The sequence below is a fragment of the Diospyros lotus genome, chromosome 3, assembly GCF_014633365.1.
Source record: "Diospyros lotus cultivar Yz01 chromosome 3, ASM1463336v1, whole genome shotgun sequence".
Lineage (NCBI taxonomy): Eukaryota > Viridiplantae > Streptophyta > Magnoliopsida > Ericales > Ebenaceae > Diospyros > Diospyros lotus.
The window spans coordinates 39,455,197-39,468,758 of NC_068340.1; the positions used below are offsets into that span (position 1 = coordinate 39,455,197).

Below are 13,562 nucleotides of genomic sequence, written 5' to 3' on the forward strand. Positions count from 1 at the left end.
AACATTAAACGTAAAAATATGAATTTGGATAGTGCTTGAGTTAAGACAATTTCAGTACCAACCCGTTGATTCCCAAATTTTAGCATAAAAGATTAACAACATTAATTTAATTTCAGATATGAGGGTTTGTTATTAAATGCAATTAGAGATGATGATAGTTCTAGGTTAAGCAATCCCCATACATGATATGCGGGATTCTAATTTAAGCAACTACCATAAATCCAATTACAATTAATATACAAAACAACTAAATTAATCATCCGGGTTTGGGTATGATAGCGTTTCCAGTTCTAGTAACTCTCATACATGGTATGAAAGCTCTAAGTTAGGCTTACGCTCCAATCCAAACCTAGTGATTTTTTAATAATTAATACACACTCATACTGAAATTTAAATTAAGGTTACTTATTTAAAACGCAGCTTTCTTTGGGAATCATTGGCGTTGGACACTGTCCTTGCCTTAACCCAAGATTAAATTTAGCTACTCATCTCCATTAAATTAATTGACAGGAATTTAAATGACATAATTTAAATAACAGAATTTAAATGACAGGAATTAAAATAGAAGAAACTAACCGGCCATTTAGGCGGTAGATAATTAAAATACAAGAATTAAAATTGCAAGAATTTAAAGGCATAAACTAACCGTCCATTTAGGCGGTGAACAATTAAATGATAAGAATGAAAATTGCAAGAATTTAAAGGCAAAAACTAACCGTCCATTTAGGCGGTGAATAATAAAGTAATAATAAATGACATAAGAATTTAAAAGAAGAAAGGAAGGAAGTAAGATCACAAGAGAAAATACTAAAGAAAATGAGAGAGAACAAAAGCAATTCTCAAAGAGAGAATTCTAAGGAAATAACTAAACTTTTATTCAAGAATAATAATCACACTTACAAATGCAATCAAGTGATCTATTTATAGGCCACAAAATGCAATACAAACCACACAATTTCAATTATTCAACTAGACATAATTATATCTAATGGGCACTCACACACTTAAAGTTAAATGGATTTTAGCTATAATACATACCTAATAAAGCACTCATAAAGTTAAATGGATTTTAGTTATAATATTCACCTAATAGTTAAATGGATTTTAGCTAAAAAACACACCTAATAAATCTCTCACATAAAAAATAAAAATAGATTTCTATAAATTGGTTTTTAATCTTCATTAGGATTAAAAATAATCCTTGGGCCTTCTCCAAATAATATTTTCCATGGGTTGCTCAAATTGGGCCTTAATTCTTCATGGGCTTGAATTCTTCATGGGCTTGAATTCTTCATGGACTTGATTTCTTCATGGGTTTGATTTCTTCATGGGTTTGATTTTTTCATGGATTTGAATTCTTCATGGACTTTAATTTTTCATGGGCTTGATTTCTTCATGGATTTGAATTCTTCATGGACTTGAATTCTTCATGGGCTTGAATGCTTCATGGCTAAAAATAAAAAAATAATTTAATATTATTAATAAATTATATATTATATATATATTACACATAGCACACATATATATTAGATTATATTATATATATAGTACATGCATGCATATAATGATGTATATATATTATATATAATTTTATATATTATTATTATTTACTTTAGAACTTCATTTTATTTATCTTTCAATTTAAACTTGCATATAACCATAAAATATATATTAATATCTAATTTAAACCATATTTAAGATCGAAAGAAGGGTATAATTATAACAAAATTTTTACAAAATTAACCACTAATCACACCCCCGAAACCCGAGCGATCTGGAGCTCGGGAGAGGCGATAGTCCGTCTTCTGCTCCACCACTAGCTTTTTCTTCTCCTTTTCTCTTTCCTTCCTTTCAGGTTGTTCCGCCCGCTTCACCTTCATCACCTCTTCAGCATTAATGTACTTATTAGCCCGGGCCAAGGCCTCTGTGAAAGTACGAGGTGGAGTCTTGGCCAAGGACTGAGCAAATGGCCCAGCTCTCAAGCCATTCTGAAGAGCCACCATTGCGATCCGCTGGTCGAACTCGTCGATACTCAATGCCTCCTCGTTGAACCTCGCCACGAAATCCCTTAGGGATTCACCCTGGTTTTGCTTGATGCTTACCAGAGCCATGGAAGACTTTCGGTGGCGCTTCAAAGGAGCGTAGTGGGCTAAGAAACAGGTCTTTAGCTCTTCCCAGCGGTTGATGGAACGATGGGGAAGACAGGAGTACCAGGTCCGGGCATGTCCTCCCAAAGTAGCCCAAAATGCCCGGCACCACATCGCGTCCGACCCCGATTGCACCAGCATGTGAGAGGAGAAAAGCTCGACGTGATCATAGGGATCTGTGCTTCCGTCATAGAGCTTGATGGAGGGGATATGAAACCTTTCCGGTGGAACCTCCGCCATGATGCCCTTACTCAAGGGTTGGTTAGAGCCGAGGTGGAGCAACTCTTCCTTTCCCTTCTTGAGTTCCTGGACTTGCTTCTCTAGGAAACACAATCGCCTCTCCTGCGAAATCCCTCTTTCTCGCGAGGGGGCAGAAGTGGATCCTGTCGCCTCAGAGGAGTGGATTTCCTGGCCCGTCTGGTGGGATTGACGAGGCTCCCGAGCAGGAGGAGGTGACTGATGCTCCGCCCGCTGAGAGGACACATGCGAACGATGTTGTTCAGTCTGGTGTAGATAACCAGTCAACAACTCAGTTAGCTGTTGGACCTGGTTTTCCAACTTGGTGAGTCGGTCCTCCGGCATTAGATTGGCTGGAGGTGGTGGATTCACCCCTTGCTGCGGGGCTTCTAGATTGGCTCTGACCTGGCTACAAGTCACGTCTCTTCGGGGAGCCATGTAGTTAGTTATGACAAGGAGCAAAAGTCGTTTGACACTCGTGGAAAGACCGAGGTCCGAGGTGAGGAATTGAAGTCCGAAGCGCGAGGTAGGGAATGAAGAGGCTAGCGAGTTTGGACGTCGGCCCCACGGTGGGCGCCAAATGATGATGGTATTTGGGATCGACCACCACGTGCCACCTCTGCGACTGGACCTCGGGAATGGTACCTCGGACTTGGTGATGTCGGACCTCGAGTGTAGAACCTGCAAGACAATGGAGGGCCGGGGCTAGGATCCCCCGAGGTGGACTCCGACGCTCAAATCAGTAGAGTAAATGCAAGTAGAAGTAAATGAGAGAGCTGTAGAGCTTGGGTATACCTGGCGAGAGTCCTTGTCTTTTATAGGCAAACCCGTTTTGGGGTATCCGAGATGAGCGAGCACAACTCCCGAGGGTCCCGGTCAAGTTGGAACGGGTCTTGCAGTTCGGCCCGGATTTCTCGGGCTCTACTTTGGAGTGTTGACTGGCCACGTGTCGGTCTCTCAGGTGATCCACGTGGCAAGTGAGACTATTAGCACATGGGGGTATTCTAGTAATTTCAGTTGGTGCCACATCAAATTACATTTACAATACCTTAACAAAAATAATATCTTATTTTGGCGCCACAAAACTCTACTAATAAAGTGTTTTTCTAAAGTACCTTTTATCTATGTAGTTTAAAAAAAACAAAATTTACTTGTTAATAACATTTGAACTTATAATTTTTAAATAATAATTAACTTCAAAAATAATTTTATCCTTGCACCAAAACTTTTTTATATTAAAATTTAAATAATTATTATCAAATATCACCTAATAAACTTTTTTACTTAGAAATTTTTTTTTTTTTATACACGTAGCAGACTGCTCCTCTAATATATATTACACTCTGATATTATTGCTAAATGAGAGGAAAAGAAGTTATTTTATTGTGGAGGAAATTAATTGGATTTGGAGCCAAACATACGGTGGTCTTGACAAATGACAAGGCCAAGAACAAGCTTGATGATGGGATGGGATGGTGAGTTTCATTCATATTAAGTTGAAGTCATACAGTGGTAGCTACATTCCTTCTTGTTCTTCTCTTATAACTTGTCTTTCTAACCCACCATTCTTTCTCCCATCCCCCCATATCTACTTCCCCCCTTGCTAATGTATCTACTTTCTTTGTCCCATTCAGTTGGTTGAAGGTATAGACCCTACCATTAATGCCTATGCTTAAGACTTAAAAAAAAATAAATAAAATTGAGGGATTGTTCCCGAGGCATAATTCTGCTAGCAAAGGAACTACATTCTGGGGTATTGTTATTTAGGCCTTCAGGTTCAATGTTCGAGCTCTGACCAAGGAGAAAAGGTCAACAATCAGAGCGATTCTAAAAGTTAAAAATCACTTGTCATTAGAGATGTCAAAAGGGTCGGGCTATGGCTCGGCCCGTCACTGTTCAAACTAGCAGGGCCAAGCCAAAGAATTTGGGCCCCAGCTCGACCCGTTGGGACCTTATGGGCTCAGCCAGTTAGACCCATTGAGCCCGGCCTTTTGAGACCTTATGTTATTTCCAAGTTATGAATCACAACATTCCTTGCTCATTTATTTTTTTTAACTATGTTATTTTTTTTATTAATTATTGATATTGAATGTTAGAAAATTTATATTTCGTAATATATATAAATAATAACCATCAATATATTTAAAATTTTTAAACTAAATTTTTTATATATTTAAATTATAAATAAACATTCTTCTTTTTATATGTGTATTATTTTTTATATCAATTCACAGGAAAATTTACAAGGCATATAGAATTTTGAAATATAAAATGATAAAATAATATTTAAAACTTAATATAGAAAATTGTTTAAAAAGAAAAAAATTAATTTTTATATATACATTATTTTGATATTTATATATGTATTATTTTTTAAAAAAATTATTTAAAAGAAAAAGGAGCCGGCTTGGTGGGCTCGGCTTACCAAGGCCTATAGGCTAAGGCCCACAAGCTCGCTAGGCCCATGGGCTAGCCTAGCCTCCCTATAGAGGGTCGTGGGCTGGGCCAGGCTCTACCCATGGCGAGAAAGGCCCGACTCTTTTAGTAAACGGGCTGGACCGGCTCGTTTAAAAAGCCTATGGACTGACCCGAGCTAGCCCTTTTGAAATTTCTACTTGGCGTCCTCACGTTTGCAGCAAGGCTAGAGATCGAACTGGCTGCTAAGTCCTCTAATTTACATCTTCGGCTGATATTGTGGGGTCGAATAGTGGGGGACGCTCGAGATGGTAAGTTAACAAAAAAAAAAAAAAAGAAAAGGTTTTTTTAAAAAATAAGGTATCTTTTTTAAAAATTCTATTTTATGATAATTTTTTTATTTAAATTCATACTCTATTTATTTGTTATTCTATTTAGACAAGGAAACCCCCTTATTCATCAAGTTCACGAATTATTTTTTAATATTACACAATAAATAGTGAGATATAAACTAATAACACAACAGAAAAAAGGGTTAAAAGTGACGTTATTTTAGGAGGACAATTTGATAAAATAATTTTTAGATGACGAAAATTTCATTTTGATTCTATTCTTTCTCATTTTTTCTATTGTTACTAATTAATTTTTTTTAAATAAATTTCACATATCATTCTTGAGATTTGATAAAAAGAGTATTAACCATTCTCTTGTTTTTAAAAAATAACATGCAACTATCTTATCATTAACTTGTTATTATGGAAATGATATTTAAAACCTTGTCATTATAGTTATTTCTAATAAGTTAATTTTGGGATTTCTTTCCTATTATGAATTCGCTAGAGATAGTGACCGAAATGTGATTGAAAACAATGACGATATCTCTTTCTACATATTATTACTTTCTCATTTTTTTTATAAATCTTTAAATTAATCTGAACTCAAATTTTGTAAGCACATATTAAATTATTTTTATTTTATCTTTTTTATACTTAATATTTGAAAAAATATTACTAATTAGTAACAAAGATGAACTAGTGGATGATTTTTATATGATCAAGATAAATAGATTTGTTAGTTTAAGTTTTAGGGTTTAAGATTTATAAGATTTAGATCACATTGATGCTAAATTAGTAAAAATAAATAATATTATTTTGACACTGAAGGTAAGATCAAAATAAAAATAAAAAATGTTATTTAAAAAAAAAAAGAAAATTCTAAAGTTCTAGGGCTGAGGTACTTTCAAGCAAGAGCTCGAAGCCGCCATGGAGGGACAGAAACCCTACAAAAACCCTGAACCTTCCCTTCGCTCTTCTCCCTCCTCCGTCTGTGGGGTCGCTCAAATACAGATCAATGCGACCCCTTTCTATGTCTTTCCTTGCTCAATTCAAAGCCGCGGCTCGTCAATCTCAACCGTATTAGGGTTTGAAATCTAGCTGTTGCTACGCTACACTTGTACATTTCTTCCTTCTTTCTAGTTCTTCTCTGCAGTTAGGGTTTTACATAGGGAAAGCGAATAACAGTAACCATGGTAAGAGGTTGTGGTGGCGTCGGTGGCGGTGCCGCAGCTACCGCGGCGCTCTTCTCAGCCGTAGCCTCCGCAGCATGGCGCGTTGATCATGCCTATGCCGAAGGGCCTTTCAACTTTCCTCCATTCTCTTCTTCTTCTTCTTCGTCTTTGCCGCCGGCTCAGTCTTCTTCCGTACCTCCTCAAGCTTCTTCGCAATCTCCTCCGACGCCTCGTCAACAAGCGGCTGCCAATGCCGAGTCTCCTCGGCCTCGCAACGATAACCCACGAACTACTTCTGCTGGATTCGATCCCGAAGCGCTTGAGAGGGGTGCAAAGGCCTTGCGAGAGATCAGCAACTCTTCCCAGGCGAAAAAGGTCTTGAATTTTTTGTTATTCCCAAGTTGTTGTTATTATTATTGCTTTTTTCCCCCTCAATTTTTGTACTTCTGTGGAGAAAATGTATGGCGGGATTTGGATGTTCAGCGCCTGTCTGATAATAGGTTGGTGGTGATGTATAATTTTCACCGAAGGTTTTATATACTAAGTCCTCGGCAGGTCCGTAATGTTGGTTGATGCCGGTTTAGGTGTTCGAGGTGCTGAGAAAACAAGAAGAAACGAGGCAGAATGAATTGGCTGCAAAAGCGGCGGAGTTTAAAGCCATGCAAGCTCAAAATGAAACTGTATGATTCACATCTCTGCACTTATTTATTAAATTTCCTTTGTGTTGATAATTCCCTGTATCATCAAAAAAGAAAAAACAAAAAAAAAAGAAGAAGGTACTTAGTACGCTTCAACTTACTAATTTTGTGAGACTGGTTGAAGCAACTTATTTAATTGCATAGTTTTGTGGAAGGATAAGATGGGGAAACAAAATAAAGGTTTTGATTATTTATGCATGGATCACAAAAAATCATTTTTTATTTGTTTCTCAATAAAAACTTTATACATTCAAGTAGTTTTTTCTATCTATTTTTCCTTTCCTTTGAGAAATCTAATTCCGGACGCTTGAAGGTGATTACGTTGAGTCCTTTGGCTATCATCTATATTTACTGGATGCAAAAACTGATATTAATGTTCTAGATTGATCCTTCAGTAGGAAAAGAAATTGGAGCGCTTCAATTTATATATGTAAAGAATTACAAAAGGAGTAAAAACATCTACATTTTATTGAAGAAGAGGGAATTTTGTTTATGCTATGCCTTTGTTTGATCAAAGAAATGCACTTCCATTCCATGGTATAATTATAATACCTCTGAATCTTATGCCTTGTCTGTATTACTTTTCTGGATTTCTGTATTAATAAACTCAGGCTCTAAGGAATAAGACCTAATGCTAATGAAAAATGAATTAGTCCTCCTCACCACTGGCATTTTTCCTTATTGAGCTTTCTAGAATGCACATGGACTTAACTGTTAAAATAAGACTTAGAACTGTAAGGCACTTTATAGCAATTGTAGATAGCTTTAACAGGCAATAGAGATCCTTAGTTTCATAGAAATACTTGGTTGGCTATTAAGTATGACACTTTATTGGCCCCAATTTTTACAGATATATAAAATGATCAAGACTCAAGATAGGTAAGAGGATTCAGATATTCTGATTTGGCTCCTTTTTGAGACAGATGATCTCAGAATGGGTTCAGCTCTATTGGGCTAGTCAAATGTCTATAATAATGGTCAACTGTCATTATTCGGATGGGGGACCTAATATCTTGCAGTTTGTTGGCCCATTTATGCTCTCCTTTTTTGCCTACAGAAAAAAGCAGCCAATTTTCTTTTGTTAATTGTTTGTGGCACTCAACCATGTGCATTACTGGTTAATAGTTGCCTATTCTTCATAAGTCAGATTGCTTCTGTGTTTAAAATATACGCCAGTACGATTTCATTATGAGATATATGTTTAACAGGAGAGGCAAAAGGTAATCTATGAAGAACAGAAGAAGCTGGCCCAGCAACAGGCACAAATAAAATCCCAGATGGCTCGCTATGAGGATGAACTAGCAAGGAAGAGGATGCAGGTATGTTTATTATTTAGTTGGTTATGTTTACTATGGAGGTTGTTTCAGTGAGAATATGCTGTTGTACTCCCCTCTTGCAGGCGGAAAATGAGCATCACAGAGCAAGAAACCAGGAGCTTGTAAAAATGCAAGAAGAATCAGCTATTAGGCAAGAACAAGCCAGAAGAGCAACAGAAGAACAGATTCAAGCTCAGCGTAGGCAAACAGAAAGGGAGAAAGCTGAGATTGAACGTGAAACAATAAGAGTTAAGGCCATGGCAGAAGCAGAAGGGAGGGCTCACGAAGCAAAGCTTGCTGAAGAGGTAAACAAGCGCATGCTAGTAGAGCGTGCAAATGCAGAGAGAGAGAAATGGGTTGCTGCCATAAATACAACTTTTGATCATATTGGAGGTATTTTCTTTTAACATGCCTGCACGGACCTGCTTCATCTTTATTTTTGGGTCATTAAGACCAAAAGCTAGTGCTCATTATAGTCATTTATACCCTGAGCTAGATCAACTGTTATCTTCTTGGTTCATGAATCAAATACATCCAACGTTTCTGCTGGTCACTATCAGACTGTTGAAAGTGTATCTGAGGTAAAAGTGTATAACAAGGATGAGCCTTAAGAAAAAAGAAGATAAAACATGAAGTGGAACAAGTTAAAATAGAGGCTGTTGACAGATGATAGGAGACTGTCGACAGGTATAGTAACACTGTCAATAGTCAGTAAGCCAAGAGGTGTAATCAATCTTCAAAATAGAGCTTAAGTCAACAGTATATAGAGAAATGGCAAGAAGCTGAGAGCTTGAGTGAAGACTGTCAGTGTCAACTAGAGTCCTCTGGCTGCTGACAGTTGTCAGCCAGAAGTGAAAAATTATCATGAAACTTTCTGCAGTTTTATGAGGAGGACCTGAGTATTAGGTTTTTCAATTGATGGAGGTAGTGGGAAGACTCCATTGAGTGAGAGGTCGGGCTGTGACCAACTAATGGGCCTTACAAGAAAGTGCAGGTGAACAGGATAAACCAGATAATTTTTTAACTCTAATACTGCTGGCATCTTATCATAAAATTTGCACCTCTTTTATTCCATCCTCTCTTACACAGGTGTGTGTATTGGTTTTCTTTTCATCAACTCATCTTAAATGTCTAATGCGTCTTGGCTTTAATAGTTACAATTTCTATCTTATTTTTAATTTTGTCTCGTCATGTATGGCCACACATCCAGTGTAACATCCTCATATTTTTCATGTGTTGGTATCTAACTGCATAATTTCATGTTGTATAACAAAATTGGTTTTATAAACGTCCAGTAGATCTGTTTTTTTATATTTAAAGGGATTTTGCAATGGCATAAAATACTAGAGCATTTCTCAACTCCAACCATCTTGTCTTTGATTATTTGGGTGGCATCCTCAACAATCTTTTTCACTTCTTATTAATTGGTCCACAATATCTGTATTGATCTTCTCTTAGAATGACTTGATGTTCAATTGTGTGAAATTTGTGTTACTGCGGGCATCCTTGGTTGAGTTATATGAAGTCTTTTCATCTGGCTGTTTCTCCCTTAGAAAGCAGCTGAGGGAAGACAATATGATCAAAAGAATGAAATTTTCTACTGTAGGCTAAATATTCCCTCTCAGCTCTGACTGTTAGTTTCTGTAAAGATGTTTGATGGGATTTATCTTTGCTCTGCAGGGGGTTTGCGGGCCATATTAACTGATCAAAACAAGCTGGTTGTGGCTGTTGGGGGAGTGACAGCTCTTGCAGCTGGGGTCTACACAACAAGGTATTTTGCTTTTTTACTTTTATTTTTCTCTGGCTGATTGAATCCAGTTGAGGAACTGAACTCCTTATGAGCCATTTAGCATTGATGATCGAAGTGTTATTTTCTTGTGTTGCTTATTTCACTTAGAATTAGAAGAGTTTGGGAATATTAACAGAAATGATTGAAAATTCGCTACATCCAGAAATGTTAGAAACAAGAACTAAAACCCTATATAAATATTTGTAGTACCAGTTAGAAAAATATTTATATGCATACCAGCCCAATAATCAGTATTAAGCATAATCTTGGTCTATGCATCTTTTTACGTAAATGACACATCTGAGTTCTTTATAATAAAATCAGTGGTAACTAGGGTATTGTCAAATTATTTAAGCAATTCAATTTTTATCGAGCACAAGCTGGGATGAGGCCAAACCCAAATAGAACTTGTAATATCATCTGACTAATTATAATTAACTACAATGGTATAAAACTTTCTTCTCAATTACTTTCTATTAACAAATAAGATAAATTGAAAGGACTCTTGCTAAATATTCCTAATAGGTGCCCAACCAACTCAATTGTTTGGGGATGTTTAATAACGTTTGGTGGGTTTCAGTTTTCTGTCATTATTTCATTTTTGTCTTATAGAAATTGAAACCTCAGGCATTCCATGAAAAAGAGAGAAAATTTTGTTCTTATTGGTATTATTTCCATTTATATTATTTAGCTGTAGTATTTGCTTTTTTCATGAACTCAAAAGTCTCAAATGCAATGTCCTACTAGAATTATGCACTTCTCCAAGTGCTGAATATATTGATGGTTTCTCTATTCAAAATAATATTGGTGTTGTGGTGTTGGTGGGTAAACAGTGGTGTTAACATTTACTATTGTCCTTGCTCATTCAAGTTTGTTTTTTGTAACACAGAGAAGGAGCCAGAGTCCTTTGGAGCTATGTGGACAGAATATTAGGACAACCATCTCTGATCAGAGAGTCCTCTAGAGGGAAATATCCTTGGTCAGGATTGTTTTCTCGTGGTACGAGCATTCTATCTCGTAAAACAGATAAAGTGCCTAGCTCTAGTAATGGGAATGGATTTGGTGATGTGATCCTAAACCCCTCTCTTCAAAAAAGAATTCATCAGCTAGCTAGTGCAACTGCCAATACAAAATCCCATCAGGCACCATTTAGGAACATGCTCTTCTATGGTCCTCCAGGAACGGGGAAAACAATGGCTGCTAGAGAGCTTGCACGCAAATCTGTACTCTCTCCATCTCTCTCTGTTTTTTTTTTTTTTTTTTTTTTTGGGGGGGGGGGGGGGGTATGTTGCAGATTTTACTTGTAGTCTTACCACTACATTCTTTCTGATGCTCATTTTTATTTTGATGATGGCTTTAAAGTGTGATTCCTGGTAAAGCTTTTGGCCTCAAAGGGGTATGTGGTCTGAAGTCTGGTGTTGTGGATAATAGGTTCTCTTTGGTTTTGTAGCTTAATAGAATAGTGCTAGCAGAATATCTTAGTATCCTTGGGGATGCTGTTACCTGTATAAAAAAGTACTTAGGGAAGCTGCTAATTATTTGATATTCTCTCAGGGGCTAGATTATGCATTAATGACTGGTGGAGATGTTGCACCACTGGGTCCACAAGCTGTTACTAAGATACACCAGTTGTTCGATTGGGCCAAGAAGTCAAAGAAAGGTTTATTGCTTTTCATTGATGAAGCAGATGCATTTTTATGCGAGTAAGTATCTGCATTGTTTTGTTTTCAAAAAATGATCCTTTGAGAAGTGTTATGGTAAAATGGTTCTCCTTGGTGTAATATGGTTAAGGACAAAACTTATGTGCAGTCCTCCACACTTTGACTTGAAATAGCCATGACATCTATCAATAGATCTACTATGCCACAAACTCACAGCTTAGTACTTTTTTTGTTGTACTTAAAGAGAATATTTCTTGCATGACATATTGTAGATTGACTAAAATATTTGCAGCAGTAACTTGGTTTGAGATCCCAATGTAGTTTGGGATATGGTACTTAAAACATTTCTCAAGCACGCATTGCTCAATTGGAATATTTAAGTTTTGCTGTTCAGCAATTGGGTCTTGTGCACCAATGGTGGTGAATTGCTCTAGGCTTTTAGGAGGGGAACTCTTTCTCCACTGTAAGATTATGAGATAAAATTGATTGATGGAAAATGTTGAGATACTGCACCTCTAATTATGATGGAATGCAAAGTGCTTTATTGGAAATACTGCAAACATATCAGGCTTGAAGCTTCTTGATCACCCTGAATTTTTAGGACACCTTTTTTTTTCTACATTTGGTAAAAGAAATTTGGTTTTGGGATTAATCCTACTGTTATGTTAATATTCTGGACATAGTAAACATCTTTGGTTTGACTAATTATTTTGAAACCTCGAGTTTGAGTAACTGGTTTATTAAATAATGTTTTCAGGCGAAACAAAACCTATATGAGTGAAGCTCAAAGGAGTGCACTCAATGCCCTCCTTTTCCGCACAGGTGACCAGTCCAAGGACATAGTTCTCGCTCTTGCTACAAACCGCCCTGGCGATCTTGATTCAGCCGTAGCTGATCGTGTTGATGAAGTCCTTGAGTTCCCCTTGCCTGGTGAAGACGAACGCTTCAGGCTGCTGAAACTCTATTTGGACAAATACATAGCTCAGGCCGGGGCAAGAAGACCGGGCTTGTTTTCCCATTTCTTTCGCAAGCAACAGCAGAAGATAGAGATCAAGGGCTTGACTGATGAGATTCTAAAGGAAGCTGCAGCTAAGACCGAAGGATTCTCTGGAAGAGAGATAGCAAAGCTGATGGCAGGCGTTCAAGCTGCCGTCTATGGGAGTGAGAACTGCATACTTGATCCAACCTTGTTCCGCGAAGTAGTGGACTATAAAGTTGCGGAGCATCAGCAGAGAAAGAAACTGGCTGCTGCGGATTAAAGTCGTACCTGATGGCAGTGGCATTGATATGCCTACTGCAGGAGCACTTTTGCCTGCATTTTGCCAATTGATTGAGAACAAGGTGGTGAGTAGAGAGTAGCTGTAGTCAGTTATTGGTCGTTTTGACTGTTAAAAGAGTAACACATTCAGTCATTTATTTGCCCTTGACGAGGGAGTTTTGGTCTGTCTACCATAGGTTGTATTCAACTTTACAGGTGATGATAGTTATGATGAATTCATGGATCATTTCTACGTTTGTTTTTTTTATCCAAGTAAATGGCATTGGATATCTTAAAAAACAACTTAAGCTAAATAACATAAATTGTCATTAAATTTTATATTAAAATATAAAATAATTATTAAATTTTAATTTATAATATCATTAAATTTTAATTTATTATATAATTTTATAATTATTGTCAATTATTATTAAAAAAATTAAAAAAATATTAATATTCTTATATTTTAATATAAAATTAATTAATATTTTGTATGTTAATGTAAAATTTAATAATATTTTCATATAAAATTTA

The 13,562-nt window shown here is 36.7% G+C and overlaps 1 protein-coding gene across 1 annotated transcript; it reads left to right on the plus strand.

Moving 5' to 3' along the window:
• The first annotated feature begins 6,031 nt into the window (after positions 1-6,031).
• Positions 6,032-13,289, plus strand: LOC127797631 (uncharacterized). Its single transcript, XM_052330703.1, has 8 exons — positions 6,032-6,681; positions 6,891-6,986; positions 8,213-8,323; positions 8,404-8,713; positions 10,001-10,091; positions 10,999-11,332; positions 11,664-11,812; positions 12,528-13,289. The coding sequence occupies exons 1-8, from the start codon at positions 6,325-6,327 to the stop codon at positions 13,027-13,029; spliced, it is 1,950 nt and encodes a 649-aa protein (XP_052186663.1). The 5' UTR covers positions 6,032-6,324; the 3' UTR covers positions 13,030-13,289.
• Positions 13,290-13,562: the final 273 nt, after the last annotated feature.